This window comes from Gasterosteus aculeatus, chromosome 9 (genome assembly GCF_964276395.1).
Source record: "Gasterosteus aculeatus chromosome 9, fGasAcu3.hap1.1, whole genome shotgun sequence".
NCBI lineage: Eukaryota > Metazoa > Chordata > Actinopteri > Perciformes > Gasterosteidae > Gasterosteus > Gasterosteus aculeatus.
In genome coordinates, this window is record NC_135696.1 from 2,843,934 (window position 1) to 2,860,203 (window position 16,270).

Sequence of the window (16,270 nt, forward strand, 5' to 3'; positions counted from 1 at the left end):
CTGCTGCAAAGAGATATTAATAATTCTGAAGGTTTGATGCAAAGATTGTAATGGTAAAATGTTCTCTCTTGGCAGGTGATCCTGATCCTAACCAAGCTGTATGACTTTCATATCGGCAGCGTCACTGAGAGCACTCTTTGGAGGTGAGTACAAAGCAGATTTTGTTTTTACAAGTAAATTCCTTGAATCCTGTATTGCTGCTTGGACAACCAAAGGATTCTGTGATGATCGTGGGATTGACTTGATGTGTTTGCCAATTGTCAGTTTAATACAAACCTTGGTGACTAATATAATCTGACTTGGCCCATCTTTGTTAACCCTTAAATGGGATCATTTTCAGGTTCATACTTTAAGTTGGACATACGAGACATCCGGGCGTGCGTTAGCTTTAGAAGAATGCTTTTTTCCTTAGTTAACATGATAAGTCAGCGCCAAGTTACAGGTACGCTTTTAATCTTTTCGTTCTCCCCAAACCGTGCGTAAACATCTCCGGCTTATCTCCAAGGACCCCTTAGGTGACCTCCGTGCCTGTGTGAGCTTAAATTTCTCACTTATCAAAGGAACATGCCACACGTGGTCAAGCAGGGCACTCAGTGTGGCGTGCCGTTTGCCATGCTCTTGTTCCGGCATATTAAGTGATGTATTCCCCTTCCTCGGCCCTTCTGCTGAAAAGAAACACGCAAAGCACACACACACACACACACACTACGAATACACTACCAAAATGGATGGAACCCTTTTCCAATGTGGCTTGTGTAACATCAGTACAGTTATTCCTATGTCTCAGTTTAAGGATTATGCCACACACATGACAGAGTCCTCCTGGACATGAATTGTCCTGGTTTTCCAGGGAAACCATCTACTTTAGGGCAATTGTATCCCCAAGTAATGGGCCATTTGCCAAACTTCCAGAACAGCAATTGCTTTCTCACATAGCTGAGCAACTAGTAACTTATTAGGCCCGGTCAAAGTTTGGACCGTTGCATTAGAGTGATACGGTTTGATTTTTGTCGTTTGTTTTTCCCCGAGCCTTTCCAAAACATGAAAACAAACAAGTAAAAAAATAGGCTCTGAAGGTTGGTTGATCTCTCTGTCAGTTGTGTATGTCAACCGCATATTTTTTTGAGGTAATATGCCCCCACCTCAAAAGGGTGTCTCTTCACTCTATGAGCAGAACGTGTACCTGTCCATTTAGAGATTCTGGCCTATCCCACTTTCTGCCATGTGAATACAAAATATGTTGGATATCTATACAGATATGGACAGTTTAATGACCATGGACAGAAAAGATGTCGCTTACTGTGATGGAAAAAAAGTTTCAGCTTACAGAGGGCTTCATTTTATAGACACCCCAAAAATGATGTGGCAGGCTAGTCCATTTTAACCAAATTACATACCTGCTTAAACTTAAAATGCTTCTCAATAACTTGTGTGGCTCCTATGTGCTTGTATGCACGCTCCTAATGAGACAACGGATGGTGTCTTGAGGGCATCAGTGAGCTTAAGTCTAAGGAACAACCTGGCGATTGACCGAAACATAGAACACCTCTGAGTCAATATCGGGTGCTGGGGCCTCATTTATAAAACCTTGCCTAGGATTTGCGCCAGAAGTGGCGTACGGATGAAACATAGGACGTGCGTACGCACAGAAATATTCAGACTTATAAAACCGTGCGCACGCACATTTTCCCTTAATAAATCACAATCAATTCTAAATGCAGCGCAGCTTTTGCTTCATGTCACGCCCATAGTTGCCCATATATAGTCTGTGGAACGCCCACAGATTAATATTCATCGATTACAAAATCATTGCAAACACAGAGGAAAACAAAGAAACGTAACTTCACTCAGTGTGAAGTCGAAATTATCACGGGCGAGGTGGAAAGGAGAAGTAAAATGCTTTTTGGAGGGCACAGTATGGACATTACTAATGCCAAAAAGGTACTCGAGTGGCAAAAGGTTGCACAGCAACGCTGCAGCCTCACAACCTTGGACCGTGGCCGAAATAAAGAAAAAATGGTCTGACATCAATGTGGATGCAAAAAAGCGTTTAGCGCGCCATCGGCAAAGTGTGTCTGCCACGGGTGGGGGAAAGGGGACACCGGAGCTGTCCCCTCTTGATGAGAGACTGGCGGCAATGATTGGGGAATCGCTATTGAGCGGAGTGGTGACTGAGGGGGACACTGACGCGCCAGATGCACCGGATGACACGGGTAACTGAAATAAGTAAAATGAATGCACTCAAGTCAAATGTATGTAGGCTACACAATTACAGTTTATTCATATAGAGCAATCCATATTTCAGTCAATGGGTGTTCCACCGGGGCCAGTGGTTCCGATCCTGCAGTTGAGCAGCCGTCTGGCTCCGGCGTCTCCACGGCACGCGGCTCTGAACCCTCCAGCAGTGGCCGTGTCCTCAGCGATGCAGTCCTTGAAATGCAGAGGGAAGTCATTGACACGATCAGAGAGGTGGCAAATGAGTTGGGCGAGATAAAGACTGTCCTAACTGAAAAAAACTGCACAATGAGGGAATTCTTGAATAAATAATATAATGGTTCCACGCCTGTTGTTCTTCACAAGCGATGCATCACTGCCAAACGCTGGCGCACAGCAGCAGCATTTGGCTCAAATGCCTAGGGATCGGGGTCAGGGTCTGGGCCAACACAGCCATCGGCGTCAGGGGGTCGAGGCACGTTTGGAAGCTGTGCCACATTATGTAGCACAGCACATGCCAGCACGATTTTGCACACCTTTTCAGGAGTAGACAATAACCTCCCTCCAGTGCAGTCGAGGCAGCGCCATCTGCCCTTAAACAGGCCAATGGTGCGCTCCACTACAGCGCGAATCCTTCCATGTGCCACATCTTCTAAGAGCGCAAGATCAGCCATTTTGCGTCATTATGCATTGTGACGGCATCATGGCATTTTATTACCGTCCATTTAATTGCATCTGACAAGCAACAGCTGTGTTTTGAGGATGAATTGCATAACATGCCAATATTATTGCAGAACATATTTTACTTTTCTTTTTGAAAATGTGTTAATTTGTATTTGTTTGTTTTACGCTGCAGATCGATCAAACGGTTGTTCGTGTTATTTATGAGAGGCATTATTGGCATTTCTTTTACACAAGTCTAGTTTTACACACTTTCACACACGTTTGCGTGTTTCCCAATTTTTCCGTCAAGTTTGCTTTTTATAAATACCAATTATTGCGTAGAGAGCGGCGTACGCAACGTTTATAAATGAGGCCCCTGGTCAGGTAATTGTGAGACTGCCGTTCTCTAGCCTGTGGAGGTCTGCGCGTCCCTCCATGGATACGCCTCCCAGGACCATCACTGACCCACCACCAAGTTGGTTATGCTGAACCATGTTGCAGGCAGCATAGTGTTTTCATTGGCTTCTCCAGACCCTTTCACGTCTATCACAGGAGCTCAGGGTGAACCTGCTCTCATCTGTGAAAAGCACAAGGCGCAAATGTCAATGGAGCTCCATGGTGCTCGGCCGTGCGCACAGGACACGCACACAGGATGCTCTTGGGGCACAGTGAAGTCTGTTTCTGAATGTTTGGGAAGAGACATTCACACTAGTGGCCTGCTGGAGGTCATTCTGTAGGGCTCAGCCAGTTCTTCTGTACACAAAGCAGCACATATCGGTCCTGCTGATGGGTTGAGGACCTTCTATGGCCTTTTTCAGCTCTCCTTGAAGGAGATTCCTGGAGACAGGCAGTTACTCATGTTCTGGAGATTATGCTGGGAGACACATCAAATTTCCTTGGAACGGCACGCGTGGATGTGCCACCCTGGAAGAGTTGGACAATCTGTGCAACTTCGGGTTAAGAAATGGCCTCATGCTCCCAGCAGTGATAATGGCTCTAGCTAAAGCAAACACTAGTGGGAGAAACTTGAATTGGCATCCACATGCAAAACCAGTCCTGTTTTGGGGGCCGTCTCATTGTTGCCCCTCTAGTGCAACTGTTGCAAATTCCATCAACACCAATGTAGCTGAAAGTGTTTAACAACCCCTTCTGCTTCTTACTGACCAGATCATTATCAAAGAAGTACGATTGACTTCATGCCATACCCTGATAAAAAATGTGTTCAATTTTTCTAGTATGGAAATGTAACAAATTAGCACATATTAAATAAGAATTCCACATTTGCATTATGGATCATTACATTTTAGATTTAATTCAATCTAATTAATTTAGGGAAGCTCATCTTAATATCTATAATCGATATATTTTTTGAGCCCACTTGCAGAGTCTTCCAAAAGAGCCTTTTGGAGCCCCAGGAAAAGGCAAATGTAAAATACTGTCTGATGTCCAGGATACAGATGTAGAAAATGTCTTTATAGTAGGAAAGACGGTTTACGGTTTGGGTTTACGTCTCGTTTTATTTTGTAGTTTCATACCTCGGGTCAGTTTCAAGAAGCCAAGAGTTTGCTAACCCTGAGATGAGGGAAACTGTGGCTTGTCTGTTTCACAAAGGGAGGTAACTAAAGCTAAGGGTCAGTCTCCATGGTAACTGAACCTGAGCAGCCCAGCCAATCACACAGCGCGCTTTCATTCCCTCGTTCATTCAAGTACTCTGTATCAGATGTATTTTAAGTTCAAGTTCAAGTTCAATTTGAACTAATGCAGTTATCCAAAGCGACTTACATGAAATGGACCCCAGGTGTTCCTGGGTTAACCTTGTCCTGTGATGCGGTGTCCATGATTGTTTCCACCTGTGTCTAATCACCTGCACCTTCCCTGTGTGTCTGTTATTCCTTGTCGTGTCATTGCATGTTATGCCTGAATGTCTACCCTGAACCTCGTCCCTGGTTTTTTTTCCAAGTATCTTTTTTTTGCCAAACTCTGCGTCGGAGTTTGGTCCCCAGAATCCGTTTGTCCCTGGGCGGGCCACGCCACGTCACCCTGGCCGTTGTGACAACTACTCAAAGCTATCCAATTCAATCATTTACTCATTTACTTTTTGTACTATGTATAACTGCAACAGTAGACAGGAGGGCAGTCCGAAGTTTGAACATATTCAATAAGAAAGGTTGTCCAAACCTTTGACCGGCACTGTAGTTCAGGCGCTACATGTGCCAAGAGACAAAGGAACAGTGTTGCATCTCAACTAGATTTACTTTTTCTTGTAGGAATCTACAAAGACAATCTTTTAAAGCCAAAATATGTTTGCTCAGGAAGAAGCTGTGCTGAAGTTAAATTCAGACAATACCTTTGAAATTTGAAGAAGTGCAAAGACATTCCAGTCCACTGAGAGAGATCACAGCAGCTTTAGCCGCTGACACTATGGATAATGGAATTGTCTGGGTATATTTCTTTTATTATATAATCTGATAAGACACTGCGATCTGTATTGGCAAACCATCCCTGGCTCTATTCAAAGTAAAGTCAAGTAAACTTTAGAAAACCGGATTCTACCGTATTTGTAGATGTGGAAATGTGTTCACTTTGAGTCCCTTTTGCACAAACACCACCAAACATAACAGCCCCCCTCCCCTCATCACAGCCACCACAGATGGTAGGGAGAGGACATAATGTAGCTTAAAGGGGAGGTGAAAACCAGCAAAACAGAATGGAGCTGCAATATACTTGTGTGTGGAGGAACTTTGGATCCCGCCGCATTATAGATTATAATAGTTTTATTAAATGACAAGTTGTGGTTGTCTAACTTCAATGGCTTACTTCATAATCCATGGTGTCACCATTTGCATGGTGTCCGTTTCCCCAATAACCAACGTAAAGCATGTTTTCTATATGGCTGCACCCGTTAGCCTACCAATAATATACAAGACTGAACTGCTTCTCTCATTTGCTAATGTCATCTGATAACAGTGAAAGCATTTGTGTATTCAACGACCACAAAAACACAACCCAATGAGTACCTACATTAACTATTTACTTTACTTACTACGTCTTAACATGCTTTTTCTACCACACAAATAAGTGATGATTGAACTCACATAAGCCCTCACACTGTCAGTTAACTGCACCGTGACTATTTATTTCTGCAGGGCGAGACGTAATCAGGTAAGGGGATCCATCCATGGTGTGAGAACAGGGCCATCACTGTGGTCATTGGCAGCACTCCCAGCCTTCACTCACCCTAAAACCTACAGTGAGAGGAGCAGCTGTCCATCTCGGCCCGACTTTCGAGCGAAACGGTGTCTGAGGAAAGGATATTTTGTGTATGCATGACAGGAATGTTGAAAGCAGGGGAAGTTAAGGAAGAGGAAAATAGATAGAGGAAAGGAAAAGATAGAAGCCGCTCTCTGGAATCAGCTCTGTGGCAGCGCTGAGAAACCTGGCTGTCATGTTAGCGCCACCCCTGATTTGCTCTCTGTTGCCAGCTAATTGAGATCAAAGCTCTGATAGGGTTTGAAGAGGAGTGGTTGGAAAGAATATTTATCAGTTTGGTGAAGACATCCCACAAGTCTCAACGCTGCCATCCTGCAAAGGTCGAGGCTGTGGCAAGCCCTCAAGTATCGCCCAGTCAGTCTGTCAATTTTAATGAACATCCTGACCTTAGACAATGAAAGCTGATCGTTCAGTATCAGGAGAAACCTCGCAGCTTCTGTCCAAAGTAAATCATAGCACACAGATCTAAAAGGCACTAGCTTTGAACAAGAATAAGACTGTCCTACTCTGAGAGCCGATCATATTTTCCTTGTGAGCAGCCAGAAGCACGTTTAACCTCCTCTGTCATCATTTTGAAAGGAGCCTTCATATATGCGAGGTTAGAGGGGAAAAATGGAGGCAAGCAGTTCATTGTTGACAATGAATCAACTCAGCAAAAAAAAATCTTCAATCTTCAAAGTTGTGCAGTCTCTCTCATCTGGCCTCCGGAGTGTTGTTCTGCTGTAGATGAAGCTTTAATCAATTATGACAAGCGGCGTACTCATTTGCAGGTATTCAGACGTGGGTCAATTAATGCCAACCAAGTCTGAAACTGATACATTCTTTACTTGTACTTCCTGCAAACGAGCCGATGCAGCAGTTCTTTGAAGTCGGCCTCACAGTACGTTACTGACTTACGCAGCTGCATCAGCTAATGGTAATGTCTTGTAACACCAGTAAAGCCGGTAGATTCCAACATTGCAGCTCCCCTCACAGGACACAGAAAGGGCCACTGTCAGCTCAGCCGAGAACCAGTGTGTCAGGTCCTGATTAAACCTCTCCCTAATCTTTTGGGCCTCTGCTCCAGAAATGGTGTACCCATGATAAAAAAAAAACACCGTAACTATGTTGTCTAGCTGGACAAAACATTTTTCTGTTAAGATTAAGGGGAATCCTCATGAGTGTTCCAATGTGTACACGTTTATGTTGGTGAATAAATGAGTCCAATGACAATATCACACTCAAAAAAATCTTTTGAATTTTGAGAATCTCCTGTAAAGAAATCATCAGGCCTATAAACCCTAAAAAACACATCAACAACAAGTGATAGCCCAGTGTGCAGAGTAGGGGTGTAACGATTCGATTTGAATCGCGATTCATGGTTGCCGATTCGATTCATGGACGATCTGGGTTCATTTAGAACGATTCGATTCAGTGACTTAAAATCGATTCAGTAACTTTACTGGACAGTGCAGGCAAAGTTTCTGAGATCCCTGTTGTTTCTTGTAAGGAAATCAGGTTTAAATTAATAATGGATATGTTTATAAACAAGCAAACAACAATTGATGGCAAATGTATTAACCTTTTATTGTGCAACCATTTTCAATGTAAACATTACACAATGTTTGGATCAATTCACCGAACCCCGGATTTTCAACCACATTGTAGGGTCGCATGTCTTTACAGCTAAACTTGGCAGTTGTTACTGTGATGTTGAGTTTGGTGCTGGCGAGGCCTGAGGTGTCTTCAGAGCTGAGTTACCTTCTGCTGCTGCTGCAGCGGTAACGCTGCTAGAGGTCCTGACAGTTGGCGTTTTGTCTAATCCCACGGCGCCTTAGTAGATGGCCGAAAAGATTTGTTGTGTTTCCGTGTTTTTTTATTTGTCTTCTACATATTCTACAAACAGCGACCGACTTATTTAGAACACCTCCGTGTTTGCAAAAGCCAAAATGTTTCCACACGCTGGATCGATAAGTTAGTTTGTAAATGTCTCGCTCGCAGTCGTCTCCTCCACGCTGTGTTTTGTTTCGCGCGGCTACCGCTGCGTACTGATGACGTCACAGACAAGCAGACCGAATCGAGTAACGTTTAACGTGTCTAAAGTGCTGAAAAACAAACAAACACACATCCATACCGTTTTTGTACTTAAATCCAATGTGCAGTTTCCAAGTATCGATACAATCGATTATGTACCATTTCAATCGATTTGTAATCAATATGTGTCGTCCGAAATGCCGATTTGCTCAGCACAGATCGATTCAGTTGGATCGCAGGAATATAAATCGATTCAGTGGATGAATCGTTACACCCCTAGTGGAGAGTAATCATGGAAAGTTTCACGTGTCGTAAAGTGAAGTTGATCTACTCTATAAAGAGGCTTTAGTGCTTCATGGCAGAGGACGGGCAGGAGTGAACTATAAAGTGATCCTGAAGTCTCTCGCTCTGGTTGGCCAATTCGCATTAATGAACCACTTTTTTGAATTGTCTGATCTTATTGGATCAGACTAGAATGACGAGGAAAAACGCTTGTAGTCTCTCAGAAACAAAAACGGGGAGAGCTTAAATGACGCTCGAGAGGGGCGTCTTGCTTTGAAAATCAACAGAATAACCCCACTAATGTCATTCAAAAGCAACTAGAAGCAGTGTGAGTCATGCAAAATGGCTGCGGGCCGTGTTGCACTGCAGAAACAGCAGATTCAATTTATACGGAAAGGGGCATTTATGAAATATATACGATTCCAGTGCTTGGTGGTTATTTAGCTCTGAATAAGCCCAGGTTTATCTGAGAGAAATATTACAGATATCACTGGATTCAGTGTTAAATGTGCTACCACAACAAAGGCGCTGCATACCGCCAGTGCAAAACAAATTGATATAAAAAGGCCTTTCATCTGTCAGAAGCGCGGCAATCGTCACAACCATTCTAGGTCATTACCTCGGATGATTTGCACTAAATGGAGTAAGCCAGGATTACTTTTGAATAACATTTAAATGTGTCAGTTAATGAACAGGAATCGCTAATTAGCACAAGTTTTCCGTTAGCTCCCGCCGTCGGTGGTGCACGCGGTGACTTGTTGTGATTTTATTTCCAATGCCATCTCCCAGTACTGCCTTGGTCGCAATTGACCCCTGGTGTAACTCCTAACACAATTATTCATGGCAGGTTAGCCAGTTGAATGAGCACAGGATGCTGAAACACGTCCCAAAAGATTCATCTACACTGCAGAGGACTACTAAGGTTGCTAAATAACAGAAGTGTTCCTCTTCCAACTGACCTCTCCATCCTCATCTTCATTACATCCACCCTATTTCATTTACAGGGGTGGGTACTTTGGTGATCGGTTAGCTAAAATCAGAGACTAACACCCGCCTGCGTCAAACATCATTTTAAGTTGTCAGGGAATGTGTGGCCATGATAACATTGTTGGCCGCGGTGTTTTGTGATGATTGTCTTATCGCTGCAGTCCCCCACTGCATTTAATTTTGATAACTTCTCAAAAGAGAAAGCGTCGTTTCATGCCTCGATGCCAGATGAATCGGTGGACTGGATCTCGGTGGAGTGGACGTGTAACCAAAGTGTGCTACGCTAAGGTAGTGTGTGCGTGCCACAGTTTCAAACAAAACCAATTAATTTAGAACCAAGATAAATTATTGCACCATGGAGTACCGCTCAAAGTACTTCAAATCCCCCTGTCCACCCCTCTCCGTGTTGCACCAACCTCTGAATAGCTCGCGTCAATATACCACAGCAGGCTTTTAAAGGGCCGATGTGGCGCACCTTCAGATAATTACAAGAGACGCACCTGTCGACAATTATTACACAGCCTCTCGTTAAAATAACAGCAAGGCAACTAACTAAATCCTCATCTGCAATTATCAACACCTCAATAAATCCACAGCTCACACAAATAGATAATTAAAACATGCAAATAATTAAAATGAATAATACAGCTGGAATTAAAACATGCAGATACAAATATCTGAAATTGTTATTTTATTAAAACAAGGTTGTGTCCTGCGGTTACAGACGGATTCAAAGATCTGGATGCAGGCATCTATTGATGGTAGTTGGGGCGACCGTGGCGCATAGAGACAAGCTGACAACCTGCATGGAGTAGAGCGGGTGCGCCGGGAGCCGCACGGTTGGCAGTTCGAACCCCGGCTGCTCCATGGCCCATTTTGAAGTGTCCCTGAGCAACACACCCAACCCCTAATTGCTCCCTGGGAATAATGGATAATCCATGGGTTAAAAATGCAATGTAAATCGCTTTGGATAAAAGCGTCAGCTAAATGACATGTGATGTGATGTGATGTAATGTAGTCAATGGATCAGCATCATCTCTCTTTGGAGAGGCTCCTCACTGTTGGAGGGGTTTCCTTTGCCTCAATACAGGGACTATCACTAGAAGAGAGCTCTGTAGTAATACTCCCTGGCTGCAGACTCCCGCTGTGCCAGGATGGGGTCACGGCGGGGTGAGGAGTGACATCCTCTCAAATTGCATCATTTAGCTGAGCATGCTCACAGGCTATGTCATATTTCACAGGTCAGTGCCTATAATAAGGGCCCGGCTCTCTCAGAGAGACCTACCTGATGTGTGTAACCCTTTTCCAATTGGACTAGGTATTTTCAGCCAAGCTTTACCGCCTGGGCTTGCCAGAACCTTTCAAAAGCACTTCTTACTCTGGCGAGGGCAAGATGATACAGCTCCTGTTGGCTCCGCTGAAGAGGGAGAAAAATGTCAGATGAATGAGAGCAGCTCATCTGCATGCATATTATGGTTGGAGCGGCCTTAAAATCCATGATCCCTAGTTGTTGTTATTATTATTATTATTGCGTGTAATGTGAAAGCTGTTAATCATTGTGATGAAACCCACAGAGAATCACCTGACTGTACTTTCTTTAAGATCTACGGATTATTTTGCAACCTGCCGAGATTTGATTCATTGTCGCTGCGGCTGTTTTCAAGCTGTTTGCTACCGTGTCCGCACCAGCTTACCGACTAGCTGGTGAGATAAGTGCAGCATTTAGCAGCTAAATAACCAGATAACCCTCTAATCTATACTCTTGTGGTTGGGTCAAAAAAAACTGGCTGAGAAACCTTTAACACAACCACCAGAAAGTTACTTTTCCCTCTTTCTCCAACGCAAGGCGACGATCAGAATCGTGCACGTAGAGATTGGTAAATTCATAGAAGGTCCTATAGCACCATGGGAGGTGTTTTTTACTGAGGACCCAACGAAAGCGCAGTGCCTAAATGTCTCGGCAAGCAGTTCTCAACAAAGCAGGCCGAGCACTGAGCCAGTTCTGAACAGGCATGTTTGCTACTCTACACTATACGATGAAATGGTATTACTGAATGATATAATATATATATATATATATATATATATATATATAATTTCTTTACACATACTGCCTTTAAACAATGGGAATGAATATGAATGTGTGCCGCCCCTTGTCGTGCTTTGGCGTTAATGCATAAATCACCTCGCTGTTATCAAAGAGGTCATTTATTCTGACCCTTTTTCACAGTATTTAAATTCTTACCTTTTTAATTATACACTCCTGGGCTCTTTCCTCATATCCTGGAGCACATTCTCATTCTCTTCCTGTCATAACAACAAATGGTGGATTTAGTCTGCAGGCAGCGTTGAATTTCATACCAGCACGATTCAAGGGTATCTCCGTTTGAGGCAGCTCTGCTTTGTTTTTGTTTTGCGGAAATCAAAAGTCTCATAATCCATCCAGATGCAGCAGTGATTAATGCAATGATTTGTGCTCCTAAATAGTGCCGTTAACTGAATACTCCTTTGTGTTTATTGCATTCGTAAACCATCCACATCACTCATATCATTTTTTTCTATTTAGATCCAGAACTTATGGATCAGTCTATAATGGATTCACTTAAATGCCTCAAATGTATTTCACAGTGTTCTATATTTGTCGACAGCAGCGAGTAGCCTGAGAGCTTGGCCTCCACTGCTTATCTAAAATGACACAAGTATGTCCATGCTGGAGGATAGATTTTGAGTTAAGTTGCACGGAGCTGGACTGTTGTGGCTGCTTCAGCTCCATATATTAGGTATATGTAGCTGTTGTTTTGCCCAAACCAGCTGGCCATGCTTGCAAAACAGTTTTCTCGTGATTACGGAGGCCAGTGCATATCTGTTGACATTACGGGTGGCTTTCTGCCAACCTGCAGAGGAGCTTCTAGATATGTGAGCAGCATTATAGAAAGCAGCAAATAAAGTTCAGTGAAGGTTTGGGGAAAGTTTAGTATACGTCCCCCCCCTCCTTCTTCTTACTTAGTTCACTTTCACACGCCTGAGTTATAACTTCCACATGCTTATCAGGGAGAAGAAGGTTCCAGATAAAGGCACAGTAGTCAGAAAGGGTAACTCCCACTCACCTTCCACGAGAGCACTTTTCCCTCTTCTACTTGGAAATGGCAACAAAAGGTGTATTTACCCCTGTGCTGCCGAAACAGGGTGCACGCTGGCAAAGAGCAGGCGATCAAACAAGACTTTTAGAGGCTGCACGCCGACTTCTCAAACCTGTCTGGCTTTTATCACTTCGACTTTCCCCAGTCTCCGCCACAGAAACAGCTGGCGTTCTGCTAAACACTTGCGTTTGTGAGTCATTCGTTTCCGACAAGCGACTTCCACGCTGACAGAGAAGGAGGGAATGATTTAAAATTGGATTTTGCATACACAGTGAATGATGAGCACAAATCTAAAAGAAGTTATGGCAGATATGACTCAAAAATTTGTTTGCAACCTTCAATGAAGACAACAGGGTTGGGAAAGAAAGGACTCAGCGAGCTTCCTGCAGTGAGTGAAGCCCTTATTTAAACTGTTTCTGTAAAACTGTGCATGCATATAAAGTTTTGTCGCATTGTTTTTAGAGAAACTTCCCACACGGGTTATGAAGCTTTATTAAAATGTAATTGGATGGATAGTTGCCCCTGTACCACCTCCAACAATCTCCCTCTAGGTACACTGCAGGAAATTGGGAGCTTCAAATCGGAGTAAATGTTGCGATTGGTCGGCGGGAAATATGCTCGTTGTTGTACGTGCCGACGAACCACAGGAATCGGTTGGATGCCGGTGTTTCCAAACCAACAAGAAAAAGGTCTGTGTTTAAATAAAACCATAACAACGCGACCACTAAATAAAAAACAAGCGCACCTAGCAGCCTTTCGTTTGCAGCGTATCAAGCTTAGAGCCATCGTGTACCTTTAGGAGACACCAGGAGCACTGTTTGTTTGACTGTCCTCCTATCCACTGTCCCCCCGTCCTCTGTCTCCTGTCCTCCCGACTTCTTCTTCTTCTTACTTGACCCCAAATGGCTCGCTAGCCGTGAGTGTGAATGCTACTTACTGAATAGGAGGTGGCTGTGTGTGGTAGCTCCTGTCACCAGGGTGTGAATGGGTGAATGATGCAATGTAGTGTGACAGAGCTTTGAGTGGAAGGGAGTCTAGAAAAGAGAAATACACAAAAATTACATTGTCGATTTAAATGAATCTTTCTAAACTACGGCAAACACTACAATTCTTAGTTTTAGGTGATTATTAAAACTGTGTGAATATATCTTTCCACTGGTGCCAATCAATCCTCAATGTCACACATACATGTTCCTTTTACATGTATTTCCCAGGCTTCTTCTCTACAGACAGACTCTGCTTCTCCTGCCCCTCTCATTTTTTAGCACATTGAGACTTTGACTTTTTGCTGACCCATCACCACTCTAGAGACCCTGTTGGAGAACAAACTCAAACGTACTGGCCACAACCGTCCACTGCCACTCTGTGATGATTCAGCCCACTGAATTGCTATTTTCCAGGCCTTCTGGTGGTATGAATAATGAATGGAGAAAGTCGTTTCTGCTTGTTCCTCGCTCGCCACCCTCCCAGGGTGGGAAGATATTCTGAGAGATGTTCCCTCTGAAATGCTGCACTCTGACAGAGATTTGAATCACACACTGTAGCATTATGATCTGTGACCGAGTGTGCGATGGAAGCCCGTTGTTAGCTCACCTCAGAGAGGAAAGAGCACAGCAAAAGGAGGTTGGGTTAAAGGAGGATGTGTGTTAGGTCACAGCGAAAACCTGGATTTATCTTTTTGTGTGACCTAAATAAAAGTCCTTCTTTAAAACATCAAGTCATGACGCTAGCAGGGATTTATTTTTAAAAATGTTATACTTTTATTAAAAAAATTAATTCTAGAAAAAGCAGTGTTGCGAGGAGGGAAGGGGGATGGAGCAAAGACACGTGGCCAACCGCTGTCAAGGTTGAATGGAAGCACGGCCGTGGGGGGGAAACACAACGCTGTCACTGAGAGCCATCTTCCACGTTAGCACTTCTCTCCCACGCCGGCTGATCCTTGAAGGAATTTGCCAGGCGCCAGTGCTGAATCTGCGGCGCCGCCACACGATGTGGTCAGGCGCTGTTTGGTAAGGCCTGAGAGCAGCATGGGATTCTGTGCGTTTCTTCACGTCAACTCCAGTCCTCCCCTTTTATGCTCTGCTCGTTGTGAACACATTCCTACACGTTGTTGTTTTGTGGAATCTTTTACACCGGAGGATCTTTCTCTTTGCTTTGAATTAGCAGTGGATTCCGCCACGCTCGGCTGCCACATTTTCTTTTTTCTGTTTGTTTCACACATGGGCTGTTTTTATATTTTCCTTTCACTGTCTCCTACTAACACAGTCGCGTCAGTAGAGCTGGATGCGCACAACAAATTTCTTAATCTATTGAAAGAATGACAGACTTTGGCGTGCAGTGCTCGGTCTTTTAAGGGTTCCATTACTTCCTTCATGCGTCACCGCTCTCTGCTCTCATGTGTGTTTCACTGACAACTCTGAACACCTGCGAACGCAGTATCTTCCAATCTTGAAGTGGCAATTCTCCAAAGTCATTTTCAATTAAGCCCCAGCGGTTCAGCATTAGAGGAGAGATTGTACAGCGGTTGCCCGAGGTGAAAACATGGAAAGATGCAAGCATGTGTGTGTGTGTGTGTGTGTGTGTGCCATCTTTCCGCAGGACTGCATGTGTGCTTCATTGTGTGTGTGTGTGTGTGTGTGTGTGTTCCACAGATAAACTCGCTGACAGCTTTTACATGATGACTCTCCATGCTGAGATATGTTCTGCTGATGTAGTGATTGTTCAAAAAGCAGCTGCAGGTTTGCTAACTGTGCTAAAGATTTGCTGCAACATAATGGTTTTTACATGCTGTAAATAGCAGTGTGGGCTTTGTTTTCCTGAAAAGACTACTTTTGTCTATTTGTACTATTTATTTTTGTGGGTTGAGGGGAAATCCCTGTAAGTGCTATAATGTGTAAATATCAGTTTACTGTTAAAAATGATTATTTAAAACCATTATTTTTTTATTATGGTACTGGTTCTGACCTGGTTCTGGCTTGTTTGAGGCCCAATTGGAGTCTGCTCATTGATATTCATTATTTTAGGTACATACATACATCCATAGCAGTGGTCCCATCCTTGTCCTCTATCTCTTTCTCTACTTCAGTAAAATCCTGTTTATGGAGAAGACCATCTTCACCAAGAGAGAGGAATCGCATATGTGTGAGGACCAAAGAAAAAGCTCAACATATATGGAATCAATATATTAGGTTCTGGGTAAAACAGTAGATGAAAACTGCTTATTCATAAATTGGCTGTAGTTGCTAATGGTATCAATGGGATCTCAAAATATTTTCTAGCTGACAAATGAAACTTGAAAGTTCCGTTAAGAAGGCTTTCTTTACGCTTATTCATTCACAAATGTCTGTACCAGCTGATTGGTGGTGTTTACTTTGACTTCAATAGTACAAATTCTTACAGTTTCCCTCAGCCAATCACATAGATGCTGTCAACATTTTAAAACGTCTCTCCTCGGCTGCAGTATAAACTGATGCAACTCTCTTGCACCCCTTTCACCTCCAGTCTCACATCTAGTGCCCAGCTCTGCTGCCCATCCCATTATTGGAACTTCTGTCCTCGCCACCACCAGTGTTAAATATCCAGGGGGAATCTGATCTGATCACAGCATCATCACTGCCATATTTTAAATACTACACCACGATAGTCCCACTGCCACAGACTCTTCACTGCTCATTTGATCATGGTTTCTTGTTTCACAAGAC

General features: G+C 43.6%; 1 protein-coding gene across 1 annotated transcript in view; it reads left to right on the plus strand.

The window, feature by feature from the left end:
• Positions 1-16,270, plus strand: part of sorcs3a (sortilin related VPS10 domain containing receptor 3a) — a 159,342-nt gene that overhangs the window by 61,334 nt on the left and 81,738 nt on the right. Inside the window, exon 2 of the mRNA XM_040186967.2 lies at positions 76-143. Within this exon, the coding sequence (XP_040042901.2) occupies positions 76-143 (68 nt within the window). The remainder of the gene's footprint in view (positions 1-75; positions 144-16,270) is intronic.